The sequence below is a fragment of the Salmo trutta genome, chromosome 13 (genome assembly GCF_901001165.1).
Source record: "Salmo trutta chromosome 13, fSalTru1.1, whole genome shotgun sequence".
Classification (NCBI taxonomy): domain Eukaryota; kingdom Metazoa; phylum Chordata; class Actinopteri; order Salmoniformes; family Salmonidae; genus Salmo; species Salmo trutta.
The window spans coordinates 26,213,165-26,232,596 of NC_042969.1; the positions used below are offsets into that span (position 1 = coordinate 26,213,165).

At 41.8% G+C, this 19,432-nt stretch overlaps 1 protein-coding gene across 1 annotated transcript; it reads right to left on the reverse strand.

The window, feature by feature from the left end:
* Positions 1–4,087: 4,087 nt before the first annotated feature.
* Positions 4,088–19,404, reverse strand: LOC115205038 (pericentriolar material 1 protein-like). Its single transcript, XM_029770598.1, has 4 exons — positions 19,286–19,404; positions 19,000–19,175; positions 17,991–18,122; positions 4,088–4,198 (listed from the first exon to the last, which is right to left on the reverse strand). The coding sequence occupies exons 1-4, from the start codon at positions 19,398–19,400 to the stop codon at positions 4,088–4,090; spliced, it is 534 nt and encodes a 177-aa protein (XP_029626458.1). The 5' UTR covers positions 19,401–19,404.
* Positions 19,405–19,432: the final 28 nt, after the last annotated feature.

Here is a 19,432-nt window from a genome sequence, read left to right on the forward strand (position 1 = left end):
TTCCCTACAACACAGGAAAAGAGAATATCACTTCCCTACAGAGGAAAAGAGAATATCACTTCCCTACAACACAAGAAAAGAGAATATCACTTCCCTACAACACAGGAAAAGAGAATATCACTTCCCTACAACACAAGAAAAGAGAATATCACTTCCCTACAACACAAGAAAAGAGAATATCACTTCCCTACAACACAAGAAAAGAGAATATCACTTCCCTACAACACAAGAAAAGAGAATATAACTTCCCTACAACACAGGAAAAGAGAATATCACTTCCCTACAACACAAGAAAAGAGAATATCACTTCCCTACAACACAAGAAAAGAGAATATCACTTCCCTACAACACAAGAAAAGAGAATATAACTTCCCTACAGAGGAAAAGAGAATATAACTTCCCTACAACACAAGAAAAGAGAATATCACTTCCCTACAACACAGGAAAAGAGAATATAACTTCCCTACAACACAGGAAAAGAGAATATCACTTCCCTACAGAGGAAAAGAGAATATAACTTCCCTACAACACAAGAAAAGAGAATATCACTTCCCTACAACACAGGAAAAGAGAATATCACTTCCCTACAACACAGGAAAAGAGAATATCACTTCCCTACAACACAGGAAAAGAGAATATCACTTCCCTACAACACAGGAAAAGAGAATATCACTTCCCTACAGAGGAAAAGAGAATATAACTTCCCTACAACACAAGAAAAGAGAATATCACTTCCCTACAGAGGAAAAGAGAATATCACTTCCCTACAACACAGGAAAAGAGAATATCACTTCCCTACAACACAGGAAAAGAGAATATAACTTCCCTACAACACAGGAAAAGAGAATATAACTTCCCTACAACACAAGAAAAGAGAATATCACTTCCCTACAACACAAGAAAAGAGAATATCACTTCCCTACAACACAGGAAAAGAGAATATCACTTCCCTACAGAGGAAAAGAGAATATAACTTCCCTACAACACAGGAAAAGAGAATATCACTTCCCTACAACACAAGAAAAGAGAATATAACTTCCCTACAACACAGGAAAAGAGAATATCACTTCCCTACAACACAAGAAAAGAGAATATCACTTCCCTACAACACAAGAAAAGAGAATATCACTTCCCTACAACACAAGAAAAGAGAATATCACTTCCCTACAGAGGAAAAGAGAATATAACTTCCCTACAACACAGGAAAAGAGAATATCACTTCCCTACAACACAAGAAAAGAGAATATCACTTCCCTACAACACAAGAAAAGAGAATATAACTTCCCTACAGAGGAAAAGAGAATATAACTTCCCTACAACACAGGAAAAGAGAATATCACTTCCCTACAGAGGAAAAGAGAATATAACTTCCCTACAACACAGGAAAAGAGAATATCACTTCCCTACAACACAAGAAAAGAGAATATCACTTCCCTACAACACAGGAAAAGAGAATATCACTTCCCTACAACACAAGAAAAGAGAATATAACTTCCCTACAACACAGGAAAAGAGAATATCACTTCCCTACAACACAAGAAAAGAGAATATAACTTCCCTACAACACAAGAAAAGAGAATATAACTTCCCTACAACACAAGAAAAGAGAATATCACTTCCCTACAACACAAGAAAAGAGAATATCACTTCCCTACAACACAAGAAAAGAGAATATCACTTCCCTACAACACAAGAAAAGAGAATATCACTTCCCTACAACACAGGAAAAGAGAATATCACTTCCCTACAACACAAGAAAAGAGAATATAACTTCCCTACAACACAAGAAAAGAGAATATCACTTCCCTACAACACAAGAAAAGAGAATATCACTTCCCTACAACACAAGAAAAGAGAATATCACTTCCCTACAACACAGGAAAAGAGAATATCACTTCCCTACAGAGGAAAAGAGAATATAACTTCCCTACAACACAGGAAAAGAGAATATCACTTCCCTACAACACAAGAAAAGAGAATATCACTTCCCTACAACACAAGAAAAGAGAATATCACTTCCCTACAACACAAGAAAAGAGAATATCACTTCCCTACAACACAGGAAAAGAGAATATCACTTCCCTACAACACAGGAAAAGAGAATATCACTTCCCTACAACACAGGAAAAGAGAATATAACTTCCCTACAACACAGGAAAAGAGAATATCACTTCCCTACAACACAAGAAAAGAGAATATCACTTCCCTACAACACAAGAAAAGAGAATATAACTTCCCTACAACACAGGAAAAGAGAATATAACTTCCCTACAACACAAGAAAAGAGAATATCACTTCCCTACAACACAGGAAAAGAGAATATCACTTCCCTACAGAGGAAAAGAGAATATAACTTCCCTACAACACAAGAAAAGAGAATATCACTTCCCTACAACACAGGAAAAGAGAATATCACTTCCCTACAGAGGAAAAGAGAATATAACTTCCCTACAACACAAGAAAAGAGAATATCACTTCCCTACAACACAGGAAAAGAGAATATCACTTCCCTACAACACAGGAAAAGAGAATATCACTTCCCTACAACACAAGAAAAGAGAATATAACTTCCCTACAGAGGAAAAGAGAATATAACTTCCCTACAACACAAGAAAAGAGAATATAACTTCCCTACAACACAAGAAAAGAGAATATCACTTCCCTACAACACAGGAAAAGAGAATATCACTTCCCTACAGAGGAAAAGAGAATATAACTTCCCTACAACACAAGAAAAGAGAATATCACTTCCCTACAACACAAGAAAAGAGAATATCACTTCCCTACAACACAGGAAAAGAGAATATCACTTCCCTACAACACAAGAAAAGAGAATATCACTTCCCTACAACACAAGAAAAGAGAATATCACTTCCCTACAACACAAGAAAAGAGAATATAACTTCCCTACAACACAAGAAAAGAGAATATCACTTCCCTACAACACAAGAAAAGAGAATATCACTTCCCTACAACACAGGAAAAGAGAATATCACTTCCCTACAACACAAGAAAAGAGAATATCACTTCCCTACAACACAAGAAAAGAGAATATCACTTCCCTACAACACAAGAAAAGAGAATATCACTTCCCTACAACACAAGAAAAGAGAATATCACTTCCCTACAACACAGGAAAAGAGAATATCACTTCCCTACAACACAAGAAAAGAGAATATCACTTCCCTACAACACAAGAAAAGAGAATATCACTTCCCTACAACACAGGAAAAGAGAATATTACTTCCCTACAACACAGGAAAAGAGAATATAACTTCCCTACAACACAAGAAAAGAGAATATCACTTCCCTACAACACAGGAAAAGAGAATATCACTTCCCTACAACACAAGAAAAGAGAATATCACTTCCCTACAACACAAGAAAAGAGAATATCACTTCCCTACAACACAAGAAAAGAGAATATAACTTCCCTACAACACAAGAAAAGAGAATATAACTTCCCTACAACACAGGAAAAGAGAATATAACTTCCCTACAACACAAGAAAAGAGAATATCACTTCCCTACAGAGGAAAAGAGAATATCACTTCCCTACAACACAAGAAAAGAGAATATCACTTCCCTACAACACAAGAAAAGAGAATATCACTTCCCTACAACACAAGAAAAGAGAATATCACTTCCCTACAACACAGGAAAAGAGAATATCACTTCCCTACAACACAGGAAAAGAGAATATCACTTCCCTACAACACAAGAAAAGAGAATATCACTTCCCTACAACACAAGAAAAGAGAATATCACTTCCCTACAACACAAGAAAAGAGAATATCACTTCCCTACAACACAAGAAAAGAGAATATAACTTCCCTACAACACAAGAAAAGAGAATATCACTTCCCTACAACACAAGAAAAGAGAATATAACTTCCCTACAACACAGGAAAAGAGAATATCACTTCCCTACAACACAAGAAAAGAGAATATCACTTCCCTACAACACAGGAAAAGAGGATATCTCAGGAAGAGGCCAAAAGGTAAGTAAGAGGAAGTCTTCTGGAGGGTAGCTCTATTTCCCTGTGTAGGGCAGGTATACAGAAGCCATACAGTACCTGTCCCTGCTCTAGAGCTGAGTTGTCACTGGCTTGGAGAGAGGTCTGGACGTCATCAGGCTCAGCCTGAAATCTTCCTCATCCTCTCTGCTGCCGTAGTTAGTCAGAGCCTGGCTGTCTGCCTTAGACAAGACCAAATCAAACACTTCATACAATACCAAAATGATATATGTATTAACCAAGGTGAAATTCAATTTTGCAGCTTACTTATTAATAGAAGCAGTCATTCATATCTTCTTCTTCTCCTTCTAAGGCATCATTGCAGCTGTCATCTTTCAAACTAGTCTTCCTTTCTCCTGCCTCAGCACATTCCTCCCTCCGCTCTGTTTCATCTTTGTCCTAACAAAACATTCAAAATACAGTAGTTTAGGAATTTTGTAGATGACAGGTTTTGCATCTCAAATGGCACCCTATTCACTATGTAGTGCACTACTTTTGATCAGGGCTCTGGTCAAAAATAGTGCACTACATAGGGAATCGGGTATAATTTGGGACACACATGCGTTGACACATTGTAAAGACTCCCTCATCTTGTACCACATGTAAACAAAGATCATAGTGTACACTACATGACCAAAAGTATGTGGACACCTGCTCGTCCAACATCTCATTCCAAAATCATGGGTATTAATATGGAGTTGGTCCCCCCTTTGCTGCTTTAACAGCCTCCACTGTTTTGGAAAAGCTTTCCACTAGATATTGGAACATTGCTGCGGGGACTTCCTTGCATTCAGCCACAAGAGCATTTGTGAGGTCGGGCACGGATGTTGGGCGATTAGGCCTGGCTTGCAGTCGGCTTTCCAATTAATCCTAAAGGCGTTCACTGGAGTTGAGGTCAGGGCTCTGTGCAAGCCAGTCAAGTTCTTCCACACCGATCTAGACAAACCATTTTTGAATGGACCTCACTTTGTGCAAGGGGGCATTGACATGCTAAAACAGGAAAGGGCCTTCCCCAAACTGTTGCCACAAAGTTGGAAGCACAGAATGTTCTAGAATGTCATTGTATGCTGTAACATTAAGATTTCCCTTCAATGGAACAAAGGGGCTTTGCCCAAACCAGACTATTATTCCTCCTCCACCAAACTTTCAAATCAAATAAAATGTTATTGGTCACATACATATGGTTAGCAGATGTTAATGTGAGAGTAGCGAAATGCTTGTGCTTCTAGTTCCGACAATGCAGTAATATCTAACAAGTAATCTAACAATTTCACAACAACTACCTTATACACACAAATGTAAGGGATGAATAAGAATATGTACATATAAATATATGGATGTGCGATGACCGTGCGGCATAGGCAAGATGCAGTAGATGGTGTAGAGCAGTATATACATATGAGATAAGTAATGTAGGATATGCAAACATTATTAAAGTGCCATTATTTAAAGTGACGAATGATAGGTATAGGCAAGATGGAGTAGATGGTATAGAACAGTATATACAGTTGAAGTCGGAAGTTTACATACACCTTAGCCAAATACATTTAAACTCAGTTTTTCACAATTCCTGACATTTAATCCTAGTAACAATTCCCTGTCTTAGGTCAGTTAGGATCACCACTTTATTTTAAGAATGTGAAATGTCAGAATAATAGTAGAGAGAATTATTTATTTCAGCTTTTATTTCTTTCATCACTTTGCCAGTGGGTCAGAAGTTTACATACACTCAATTAGTATTTGGTAGCGTTGCCTTTAAATTGTTTAACATGGGTCAAACGCTTCAGGTAGCCTTCCACAAGATTCCCACAATAAGTTGGGTGAATTTTGGCCACTCCATAACCTTGACTTTGTTGTCCTTAAGCCATTTTGCCCAAACTTTGGAAGTATGCTTGGGGTCATTGTCCATTTGGAAGACCCATTTGCGACCAAGTTTTAACTTCCTGACTGATGTCTTAATATGTTGCTTCAATATATCCACATAATTTTCCTTTCTCATGATGCCATCTATTTTGTGAATTGCACCAGTCCCTCCTGCAGCAAAGCACCCCCACAACATGATGCTGCCACCCTCGTGCTTCACGGTTGGGATGGTGTTCTTCGGCTTGTAAGCCTCCCCCTTTTTCCTCCAAACATAATGATGGTCATTATGGCCAAACAGTTCTATTTTTGTTTCATCAAACCAGAAGACATTTCTCCAAAAAGCCCGATCTTTTCCCATGTGCATTTGCAAACGATAGTCTGGCTTTTTTATGGAGGTTTTGGAGCAGTGGCTTCTTCCTTGCTGAGCAGCCTTTCAGGTTATGTCGATATAGGACTCGTTTTACTGTGGATATAGATACTTTTGTACCTGTTTCCTCCAGCATCTTCACAAGGTCCTTTGCTGTTGTTCTGGGATTGATTTCCACTTTTCGCACCAAAGTACGTTAATCTCTAGGAGACAGAACGCATCTCCTTCCTGAGCGGTATGACGGCTGTGTGATCCCATGGTGATTATACTTGCATACTATTGTTTGTACAGATGAACGTGGTACCTTCAGGCGTTTGGATATTGCTCCCAAGGATCAACCAGACTTGTGGAGGTCTACAATTTTTTTCTGAGGTCTTGGTTGATTTCTTTTGATTTTTCCATGATGCCAAGACAAGAGGCACTGAGTTTGAAGGTAGACCTTGAAATACATCCACAGGTACGCTTCCAATTGACTCAAATGATGTCAATTAGCCTATCAGAAGCTTCTAAAGCCATGACATTATTTTCTGGAATTTTCCAAGCTGTTTAAAGGCACAGTCAACTTAATGTATGTAAACTTCTCACCCAATGGAATTGTGGTACAGTGAATTATAAGTGAAATAATCTGTCTGTAAACAATTGTTGGAAAAATTACTTGTGTCATGCACAAAGTAGATGTCCTAACCGACTTGCCAAAACTATAGTTTGTTAACAAGAAATTTGTGGAGTGGTTGAAAAACAAGTTTTAATGACTCCAACCTAAGTGTATGTAAACTTCCGACTTCAACTGTACATATGAGATGAGTAATGTAGGATATGTAAACATTATTAAAGTGGCGTTATTTAAGGTGTCTAGTGATACCTTTATTAAGTCCATTTATTAAAGTGGCCAGAGATTTGAGTCTGTATGTTGACAGCAGATTCTCTATGTTAGTGATGGCTGCTTAACAGTCTGATGGCCTTGAGATAGAAGCTGTTTTTCAGTCTCTCAGTCCCAGCTTTGATGCACCTGTACTGACCTCGCCTTCTGGATGATAGATGGGTGAACAGGCAGTGCCTCGGGTGGTTGTTGTCCTTGATGACCTTTTTGGCCTTCATGGGATATCGGGTGATGTAGGTGTCCTGGAGGGCAGGTAGTTTGCCCCCGGTGATGCATTGTGCAGACCGCACTACCCTCTGGAGAGCCTTGCGGTTGAGGGTGGTGCAGATGCCGTACCAGGCAGTGATACAGCCCTACAGGATGTGCTCGATTGTGCATCTGTAAAAGTGTGTGTGTGTTTTAGGTGACAAGCCAAATTTCTTCAGCCTCCTGAGGTCGAAGAGGCACTGTTGCGCCGCCTTCACCACGCTGTCTGTGTGGGTGGACCGTTTCAGTTTGTCCGTGATGTGTACGCCGAGGAACTTAAAACTTTCCATCCTCTCCACTACTGTCCCGTCGATGTGGATAGGGGGCTGCTCCCTCTGCTGTTTCCTGAAGTCCACGATCATCTCCTTTGTTTTGTTGACGTTGAGTGAGTTATTATTTTCCTGACACCACTGTCATGACGTTGGCCTGTGGGTAAGGTTTATGACCCCCCCCCATAAATACCTTTCTCCCTTCCCCTCTCTTACTGACCCTACTGAAGGACTGCTGTCCTGTTAAATATAGAGAGTCTGGGAACATCAAACAAATGGGGAAAGGAACCATATTTTGGTAATAAAACCAGTTGGAAATATGCTTGATAACGTAATGAGTATGGAGGTCAGTTCATTGTTATCTGGGACATTATGATTGATGACAGGACGACATAAACTGTACCTGAGAAAGTATACACCCTCTAGTTATCAGAGTCACATGGAATTGTTATGCAATTGAAATGTTTGATATTGAAATTGTTTGTTAGGAGATTAAATGTAATTTTAGCTATCAAATGAGAGAATTGGGTTTTCATAAGGAAAGTGCCCTGCTCGATCAGTGGCCCAACCCTGTGAAGAGACAGGGGTTATAAACGATGAAACACCTCCTTCCTCCCTCTCCACTATATAAGCCTTTGATGAAAAGATAACCAGTAGTTCCAGTACGGGAGGTCTGCAGCCTCTACGTTAGAAGGACACACATGTAAAGGACAGAACTAAGCCAACCTCGGTGTGAGCTATGGTATGAACTGGTAAGAACTTTGAGCTTATTCACTACAGAAGTGATACTTCCTAGCCGTTGAGTTAGCCGCTGCTAACGTGGGTTAGGAAAGGACGGACGACGGATCCAGTCTAACAACCAGACGAAGATACCACCACGTATCCAATTTACCACCATTGACATTCTTCCACTACAGGAAGATCTGTTGGCCAACCCGGCCAGCATCTACGACCAATCTACCGAAGCGCAGCTCAGAGTAAATATTTATTGCATTTTCCTTTTCCAAATGGGCGGTAATTTAGAATGCATAAGATAATGTATTTACGATAGCATAGCTGCTGTTTCTTTGTTCCTAAATCTTCCCGCTCTTTCATTCAAGCCCAACCCCCTTTCCTTTGTGTAACCAGGTTCCGTCCACCGGGACGTTTTCTGTATGACATCATTGGTATTCTGTGTATTTGTAATTCTGTGTGATTAGTTAGGTATTTAGTAAATAAATAATTAAACCCAATTTTGTATTGCTGATTCAACTTGTTAGCCAGGGTTCGTGAAGATAACCAAGAATTTACAACTTTCATTATGAGACTGAAAATAAGATAAGGGTTAATATTGACTGCTATCGATGTAAAATATTACTAAGTATTTTAAGAGTTTATTCGGAAGATAACAGCTCTATAAACGTTCTTCCGTGGTGCCCCGACTTTCTAGTTAATTACATTTACATGATTAGCTTAATCAGGTAATATTAATTACAGAGAAAGAATTTTATAGGTTAGCATGTCATATCACTTAATCCGGCATAGCCAAAGACACGACACCACACTCCAAGGGCCCTCACCTCCTCCCTGTTGGCCATCTCGTCGTTGTTGGTAATCAAGCCTACCACTGTAGTGTTGAATGCAAACTTGATGATTGTGTTGGAGGCGTATATGGCCACGCAGTCATGGGTGAACAGGGAGTACAGGAGAGGGCTGAGAATGCACCCTTGTTGAGGATCAGCGGGGTGGAGATGTTTCCTACCTTTACCACCTGGGGGCGGCCCGTCAGATAGTCCAGGACCCAGTTGTATAGGGCGGGGTCGAGACCCAGGGTCTTGAGTTTAATGACGAGTTTGGAGGGTACTATGGTATTAAATGCTGAGTTGTAGTCAATGAACAGCATTCTTACATAGGTATTCCTCTTGTCCAGATGGGATAGGGCAGTGTGCAGTGTGATGGTGATTGCATCGTCAGTGGACCTATTGGGGCGGTCAGCAAATTGGAGTGGGTCTAGGGTATCAGGTAGGGTGGAGGTGATATGCTCCTTGACTAGTCTCTCAAAGCACTTCATGATGACAGAAGTGAGTGCAACGGGGCGATAGTCATTTAGTTGTGTTACCTTAGCTTTCTTGGGAACAGGAACCATCTTGAAGCATGTGGGGACAACAGACTGGGATAGGGATTGATTGAATATGTCCGTAAACACACCAGCCAGCTGGTCTGCGCATGCTCTGAGGACGCGGCTAGGGATGCCGTCTGACCCGGCAGCCTTGCGAGGGTTAACGCATGTAAATGTTTTACTCACGTTGGCCACGGAGAAGAAGAGCCCACATGCTTTGGTAGCGGGCCGTGTCAGTCGCACTCTATTGTCCTCAAAGCGAGCAAAGAAGTTGTTTAATTTGTCTGGGAGCAAGACGTCGATGTCGCGACGGGCTGGTTTTCCTTTTCTAATCCGTGATTGACTGTAGACCCTGCCACATACGTCTTATGATTGAGCCGTTGAATTGCGACTCTACTTTGTCTCTATATTGACGCTTTGCTTGTTTGATTGCATTGCGGAGGGAATAGCTGCACTGTTTGTATTCGGTCATGTTTCCAGTCGCCTTGCCATGATATAAAGCGGTGGTTTGCGCTATCAGTTTTACGAATGCTGCCATCAATCCACGGTTTCTGGTAAGGAAATGTTTTAATAGTCACAGTGGGAACGACATCTCCGATGCACTTGCTAATAAACTCGCTCCCCGAGTCAGCATATACAGCAATGCTGTTGTCTGAGGCTATCCGGAACATATCCCAGTCCACGTGACCGAAGCAATCCTGAAGCTTGGAATCCGATTGGTCAGACCAGCATTGGACAGACCTGAGCATGGGCATTTCCTGTTTTAGTTCCTGTCTATGGGCTTGGAGCAACAAAATTGAGTCATGGTCAGATTTGCCAAAGGCAGGGCGGGGGAGGGCTTTGTATACAAACTTCACAGTTGGCACTATGCAATCGGGCAGGCAGCGTTCTCCTGGCGTCCGCCAAACCCAGATTCGTCTGTCGGACTGCCAAATGGTCAAGCGTGATTCATTACTCCAGAGAACATGTTTCCACTGCTCCAGAGTCCAATGGCGGTGAGCTTTACACCACTCCAGCCGACACTTGGCATTGCACATGGTGATCATAGGCTTGTGTGCGGCTGCTCGGCCATGGAAACCCATTTCATGAAGCTCTCAAAGAACAGTTATTGTGCTGACATTGCTTCCAGAGGCAGTTTGGAACTCGATATTGAGTGTTGCAACCAAGGACAGACAATTGTTATGCGCTACGCACTTCAGCACTTGGCGTCCCATTCTGTCAGCTTGTGTGGCCTACCACTTCGTGGCTGAGCTGTTGTTGCTCCTAGATGTTTCCACTTCTCTACCATAACAGCACTTGCAGTTGACTGGGGAATCTCTAGCAGGGCAGAAATTTGACAAATTGACTTGTTGGAAAGGTGGCATCCTATGACGGTGCCGCGTTAAAAGCCATTGAGCTCTTCAGTAAGGCAATTCTAATGCCAATGTTTGACTTTGGAGATTGCATGGCTGTGTGCTCAATTTTATACAGTCGTGGCCAAAAGTTTTGAGAATGACACAAATATTAATTTCCACAAAGTTTGCTGCTTCAGTGTCTTTAGATATTTTTGTCAGATATTACTATGGAATACTGAAGTATAATTACAAGCATTTCATAAGCGTCAAAGGCTATTATTGACAATTACATGAAGTTGATGCAAAGAGTCAATATTTGCATTGTTGACCCTTCTTTTTCAAGACCTCTGCAATCCACCCTGGCATGCTGTCAATTAACTTCTGGGCCACATCCTGACTGATGGCAGCCCATTCTTGCATAATCAATGCTTGGAGTTTGTCAGAATTTGTGGGTTTTGTTTGTCCATACGCCTCTTGAGCCTTGACCACAAGTTCTCAATGGGATTAAGGTCTGGGGAGTTTGCTGGCCATGGACCCAAAATATCGATGTTTTGTTCCCCGAGCCACTTAGTTATCACTTTTGCTTTATGGCAAGGTACTCCATCATGCTGGAAAAGGAATTGTTCATCAGCGAACTGTTCCTGTATGGTTGGGAGAAGTTGCTCTTGGAGGATGTGTTGGTACCATTCTTTATTCATGGCTGTGTTCTTAGGCAAAATTGTGAGTGAGCCCACTCCCTTGGCTGAGAAGCAACCCCACACATGAATGGAATCTCAGACGATACGAAAGAGAGGTTGAACAGGCTAGTAATAGGGGTTGCAACAATTTCGGCAGATCATTTTAGAAAGACAGGGTCCAGATTGTCTAGCCTGGCTGATTTGTAGGGGTCCAGATTTTGCAGCTCTTTCAGATCATCAGCTATCTGGAATTGGGTGAAAGAGAAATGGTGGGGGCTTGGGCGGGTTGCTGTGGAGGGTGCCGGGCAGTTGGCCGGGGTAGGGGTAGCCAGGTGGAAAGCATGGCCACTGGTCATCCCCAAAGCCAACACCTCTTTGGCTGCCTTTCCTTCCAGTTCTCTGCTGCCATTGACTAGAACCAATTGCAAAAATTGCTGAAGTTGGAGACTTAAATCTCCCTCACTAACTTTAAGCATCAGCTATCTGAGCAGCTTACCGATCGCTGCAGCTGTACATAGCCCATCTGTAAATAGCCCATCCAACTACCTACCTCATCCCCATATTGTTTTTTCTTTTTTTTGCTCTTTTGCACACCAGTATTTCTACTTGCACATCATCATCTGCACATCTATCACTCGTGTTAATTTGCTAAATTGTAATTACTTCGCTACTATGGACTATTTATTGCCTTACCTCCTTACGCCATTTGCACACACTGTATATAGATTTTCTACTGTATTATTGACTGTATTTTTGTTGATCCCGCGTGTATCTCTGTGTTGTTGTTTGTGTCGCACTGCTTTGCTTTATCTTGGCTAGGTCACAGTTGTAAATGAGAACTTCTCAACTGACCTGCCTGGTTAAATAAAGGTGAAATAAAAATAAATAAATAAATAAATAAAAGGAGGGCTGAGCACACTTCCATTCTCATCGGCGGAGCTGTAGTAGAGCAGGTTGAGAGCTTCAAGTTCCTTGGTGTCCACATCACCAACAAACTATGGTAAAAACACACCAAGACAGTCGTGAAGAGGGCATGACAACACCTATTCCCCCTCAGGAGACTGAAAAGATTTGGCATGGGTCCTCAGATCCCCAAAAACATCTACAGCTGCACCATCGAGAGCATCCTGACTCGTTGCATCACCTTCTGGTAAGGAAACTGCTCAGCCTCCGACCGCAAGGCGCTACAGAGGGTAGTGCGTACGGCACAGTACATCACTAGGGTCAAGCTTCCTGCCATCCAGGACCTCTATACAAGGTGGTGTCAGAGGAAGACCCTAAAAATTGCCAAAGACTCCAGCCACCCTAGTCATAGACTGTTCTCTCTGCTACCGCACGGCAAGACGTTCTCTTGATAAGTGTATGAATTGGACCATGTTCTGTCCTGCTAAGCTTTCCAAATGTAACAAATACTTTGGGTGTCAGGGAAAATGTATGGAGTAAAAAGAACATCATCTTCTTTTGGAATGTAGTGAAGTAAAAGTAAAACTTGTCCAAAATATTAATAGTAAAGTACAGATACCCCAAAAAACTACTTAAGTAGTACTTAAGTACTTTACACTGCGGAATGTCAATTGTAGGTCCAAAAGGCTTCTTAACAGCTTCTACCCCCAAGCTCTAAGACTGCTGAACAGCTAACCAAATGGCTATCCAGACTATTTGCATTGATCCTCCCCTTTGTTTTTACACTGCTGCTACTCGCTGTTTATTATCTATGCATAGTCACTTTGCCCCTACCTGTACCTTACCTCAATTACTTCGACTAACCTGAGACCCTTTTAGTCTACAAATGGTGTCAGTAGAGAGGTGTTAAACCTATTGAAGTCATTACCCGATGGTAAATCTACAGGTTATGATCTTATGGACAATGTTTTCCTTCACTATGCTGCTCCCCAGATTGCAGCTCCACTGAAATATACATTTAATTGGTCACTGGAAAAGAGGATCTTTGCAAATTTATGGAAGTATGCGAAACTGTGTCCTATTCCGAAAGATAGCAAAGAACCCATTACTCCTGCCAATAGTCGACCAATTAGTGTACTCCCTTCACTCAGTAAGATATTGGAGGGTATTGTGAGTAGACAAATATTGGAGTATATGGAAAAGAATGATCTGATTATAGCCAATCAGCATGCTTATCGCAAAAACCATTCCACTACCACTGCATTGCTATGGATAATGGCAGGTTGTGGGTGGATTATATTTAGATTTTAGTGCAGCATTTGATTTAGTGGATCATGAAATAATTTTTACAAAATGAATGCATTATAGTTTTAAGGAGGTAGCATTGAATTGGGTACAGTCATATCTAACTGACAGGAAACAGTCCACCTATATCAATGGTTCATTTTCTTCCCTCATGTGTTAAACTGTGGATCACCGCAGGGAATTTTCTTTGGGACACTTCTTTTTTTAATATATACCAACGACCTTCCTTATGCCTTATCTGTAACTCAAGCTACTATATTTGCAGATGATAGTACAATTTATACAGCAAGACAATCAGTTCAATAGGTACAGCAAGCTTTACAAGGAGATTTGGAGAATATCAGGGAGTGGGTTTGCCAGAACACACTTGTTTTAAACACCAAGAAAACCAAAGTTATGTTGGTCTGTTCCACTAGGAAAAGGCCAACACAGCATGGAATACAATGAAGTATGGGAGAAGTACAAATTCAGGAAGTGTCAGAACCCAAACTACTAGGAGTGCAGCTAGACAACTGCTTATCATGGTCGTCTCAGATAACTCATCTATGTAAAACAAATATTAAAACTGCATGCATGATCAGAAGGATAGCTAAATATTTACCAGGAAAGATTCTTAAGCAAATAACACAAGCATTAGTTGAGAGTCAGGTGAACTAATGTTCTGTGGTCTGGGGAAATTCATCAGCAAGTGAAATTAGGGGGCTGCAGATTGCACAGAACAAAGCAGCAAGGATTGTTTTAAAGGTGGAGATATGTTTTTTCTGTTGTAGTCATGAACAATGCTCTTGGTTGGTCATCAATCAACAAGATTATTGAAAAAAAACATGCTTATTTTATTTCATAATATACACCATTTAAAATGGACAAACTCTATTCACAATGGTATTCAGTTGGTAAGAGAGAGACATTCCGTAAATACTAGGAGTAGATTGTCCAACATCTAGTACAATTTGTTTTCCAGACAGAAAAGAGAAATAGGCAAAAGAACATTTCGATTTAGAGCAATAAATAAATTGAATAATTTAACTGAGCAAACCAGAAACCTCTCAATATATACATTTAAACAATATTTTAAAACCATTTAAATATAATACATAGAAATGTTATGTTGGACTATAGTAGATGAAGAATTAATATATTTTTAGACTGAGTATTTATCTGGTCAATATGTTAGTGTATTATGTCTGTTTGTAACAGTGTGTTTATATGTGAAAAAGTGTTCGTATTATAAATTGTATTTTAATGTTTAAGGACTCTTGGAAGATTAGTCCAAATGAGGACTAAAAGAGATCCAAATAAAAACAAAACCCCGCACATTGACTTGGTACCGGTACCCCTGTATGTAGCCTCCACATTGACTTGGTACCGGTACCCCTGTATGTAGGCTCCACATTGACTTGGTACCGGTACCCCTGTATGTAGGCTCCACATTGACTTGGTACCGGTACCCCTGTATATAGCCTCCACATTGACTTGGTACCGGTGCCCCTGTATATAGCCTCCACATTGACTTGGTACCGGTACCCCCTGTATGTAGCCTCCACATTGCCTTGGTACCGGTACCCCTGTATATAGCCTCCACATTGACTTGGTACCGGTACCCCCTGTATATAGCCTCCACATTGACTTGGTACCGGTACCCCTGTATATAGCCTCCACATTAACTTGATACCGGTACCCCCTGTATGTAGCCTCCACATTGACTTGATACCGGTACCCCCTGTATATAGCCTCCACATTGACTTGATACCGGTACCCCCTGTATATAGCCTCCACATTGACTTGGTACCCCCTGTATATAGCCTCCACATTGACTTGGTACCCCCTGTATATAGCCTCCACATTGACTTGGTACCGGTACCCCCTGTATATAGCCTCCACATTGACTTGGTACCGGTACCCCCTGTATATAGCCTCCACATTGACTTGATACCGGTACCCCCTGTATATAGCCTCCACATTGACTTGATACCGGTACCCCCTGTATATAGCCTCCACATTGACTTGGTACCCCCTGTATATAGCCTCCACATTGACTTGGTACCCCCTGTATATAGCCTCCACATTGACTTGGTACCGGTACCCCCTGTATATAGCCTCCACATTGACTTGGTACCCCCTGTATATAGCCTCCACATTGACTTGGTACCGGTACCCCCTGTATATAGCCTCCACATTGACTTGGTACCGGTACCCCCTGTATATAGCCTCCACATTGACTTGATACCGGTACCCCCTGTATATAGCCTCCACATTGACTTGGTACCGGTACCCCTGTATATAGCCTCCACATTGACTTGATACCGGTACCCCCTGTATGTAGCCTCCACATTGACTTGATACCGGTACCCCCTGTATATAGCCTCCACATTGACTTGATACCGGTACCCCCTGTATATAGCCTCCACATTGACTTGATACCGGTACCCCCTGTATGTAGCCTCCACATTGACTTGATACCGGTACCCCCTGTATGTAGCCTCCACATTGACTTGATACCGGTACCCCCTGTATGTAGCCTCCACATTGACTTGATACCGGTACCCCCTGTATGTAGCCTCCACATTGACTTGATACCGGTACCCCCTGTATATAGCCTCCACATTGACTTGATACCCCCTGTATGTAGCCTGCACATTGACTTGGTACCCCCTGTATATAGCCTCGTTATTGACTTGGTACCCCCTGTATGTAGCCTCCACATTGACTTGGTACCCCCTGTATATAGCCTCCACATTGACTTGGTACCCCCTGTATATAGCCTCGTTATTGACTTGGTACCCCCTGTATATAGCCTCCACATTGACTTGGTACCCCCTGTATATAGCCTCCACATTGACTTGGTACCCCCTGTATATAGCCTCCACATTGACTTGGTACCCCCTGTATATAGCCTCCACATTGACTTGGTAGCCCCTGTATATAGCCTCCACATTGACTTGGTACTCCCTGTATATAGCCTCCACATTGACTTGATACCGGTACCCCCTGTATATAGCCTCCACATTGACTTGGTACCCCCTGTATATAGCCTCCACATTGACTTGGTACCCCCTGTATAGCCTCCACATTGAGCCTCCACATTGACTTGGTACCCCCTGTATATAGCCTCCACATTGACTTGGTACTCCCTGTATATAGCCTCCACATTGACTTGATACCGGTACCCCCTGTATATAGCCTCCACATTGACTTGGTACCCCCTGTATATAGCCTCCACATTGACTTGGTACCCCCTGTATATAGCCTCCACATTGACTTGGTACCCCCCTGTATATAGCCTCCACATTGACTTGGTACCCCCTGTATATAGCCTCCACATTGACTTGGTACCCCCTGTATATAGCCTCCACATTGACTTGGTACCCCCTGTATATAGCCTCCACATTGACTTGGTACCCCCTGTATATAGCCTCCACATTGACTTGGTACCCCCTGTATATAGCCTCCACATTGACTTGGTACCCCCTGTATATAGCCTCCACATTGACTTGGTACCCCCTGTATATAGCCTCCACATTGACTTGGTACCCCCTGTATATAGCCTCCACATTGACTTGGTACCCCCTGTATATAGCCTCCACATTGACTTGGTACCCCCCTGTATATAGCCTCCACATTGACTTGGTACCCCCTGTATATAGCCTCCACATTGACTTGGTACCCCCTGTATATAGCCTCCACATTGACTTGGTACCCCCTGTATATAGCCTCCACATTGACTTGGTTCCCCCTGTATATAGCCTCCACATTGACTTGGTACCCCCTGTATGTAGCCTCGTTATTGTTATTTTATTGTTGCTCTTTTATTTTTTACTTTAGTTTATTTAGTAAATATTTTTCTTAACTATTATTTTACTTAAAAATGCATTGTAAGTAAGCATTTCATGGTTACATGTTGTATCCGGCGCATGTGACAAATACAACTTCATATAATTTGATTTGACAGTGCACTACTTTTGACCAGAGTCCCACAGTATGGGTCAAAAGTAGTGCACTTTATAGGGAATAGGGTGCGATTTGGGACGCAACCAGGATGTGATGTTTTCTCAGCTGCAGAACATCACTGAGCTGTTTGTGGAAGAAGCGGATGAATTCTCTGCTGTCAGAGCCAGAACCTTGTGTCTGATGCACACCAGGAGATAACTCCTCCTCCACACGCTCCTGACAACACAACACAACACAACACACAGTGAGAAATTAACAAGTTCTTCATTTCAGTTCGAAAGAAATCTTTTTCAGCTAAGAAATTGTATAAATTGCAATAAGTATACACATTCAGGGCTTTGAAATCCCAAATATCCTACACAAAGCATTGTGTTTAACCTTCAAAATGGGAAGGATCTCAGCCATGATAGCATTTATCTGCCTGTCAAGTTGTTGAGTGTCAACTTGTGCACACTGGATCTCAGTTAGAGTTAGTACCATCACAGGCACCTAAAAAACAGCAGGGTGTCCAGTTAATCATAGCAACAGATCAAAGTTAAACAGACACTTAGACATATAGCATAGACTATTAATTAAGGAGATAGCAGTGTTCAAATCCATGAACGTTTTTTTTACCCAGATCCTCATTGGCAAATGGCTTAAGGTGGGAGGCGATAGACAGGATGCATTCACCTTCTAAAACATTTATTTTCTGTCTCTTTCCTGAGTAATCCTCTTACAAATCAAATAAACAGTGACATGAATATTATTCTCGTTATGGTAATTTTGGTCTGTTCATAAAACTAACAAAGGATGTCATGTGATTGCAGGTCAGAGAAAGGCATACATACAGCATACGTTGAGAACATGGTCTCTGTGGATGTCAGTTGTGTGGTGGGGGAAGCCTGGAGAACAGGGCTGGCAGGCACAGGCTGGTCTTCAGTCACATCTCTTTCAGAAAGATGCCGAGCCACTCTGTCCTGCAAGTAATAAAAAATTGTCTTGATTAATATAAAAAAAACAATCACATATGGATCTTGTATTACCGTACTGACAATAGCCTATTGTATAACACCTGTAGATGGCAAATGGCACAATTAAATTGTTCCAGTACCTTCAGGGCAAATAGTGCTCTCTGCCGTAGGTAGTGTGTGTTTAGCAGCTGCAGCTGGAAGAACAGCACTATGATAAAACAGGGCCTAGTCTCATTCTGAGATATCACATTAGCCACCTCAGAGTAGATGGCCTCACGCAACACCTCAAACAATGAACCCCCCGTGACCCCCGCATCTGTGAACACACAAATCAACACACATTCCTTTTAGGTCCATGTCTGTATCCCAAATGGCACCCTATTCCCTATGTACCAGATTCAATGCTCTATAATCCCCTCCACTCACCAGTGGTTCTGCGGTGTCCTCTACTCTGCTTCCTCTTGTTTTTAGATGAGGACAGGCTGTGTTTAAACATGAGGCTGACGTGGGTGGTGGCCTTGCTGGATTTGAGGGTTGTCATTGGGCTGGCGGTGGTGTCTGCGGGGTTGGATA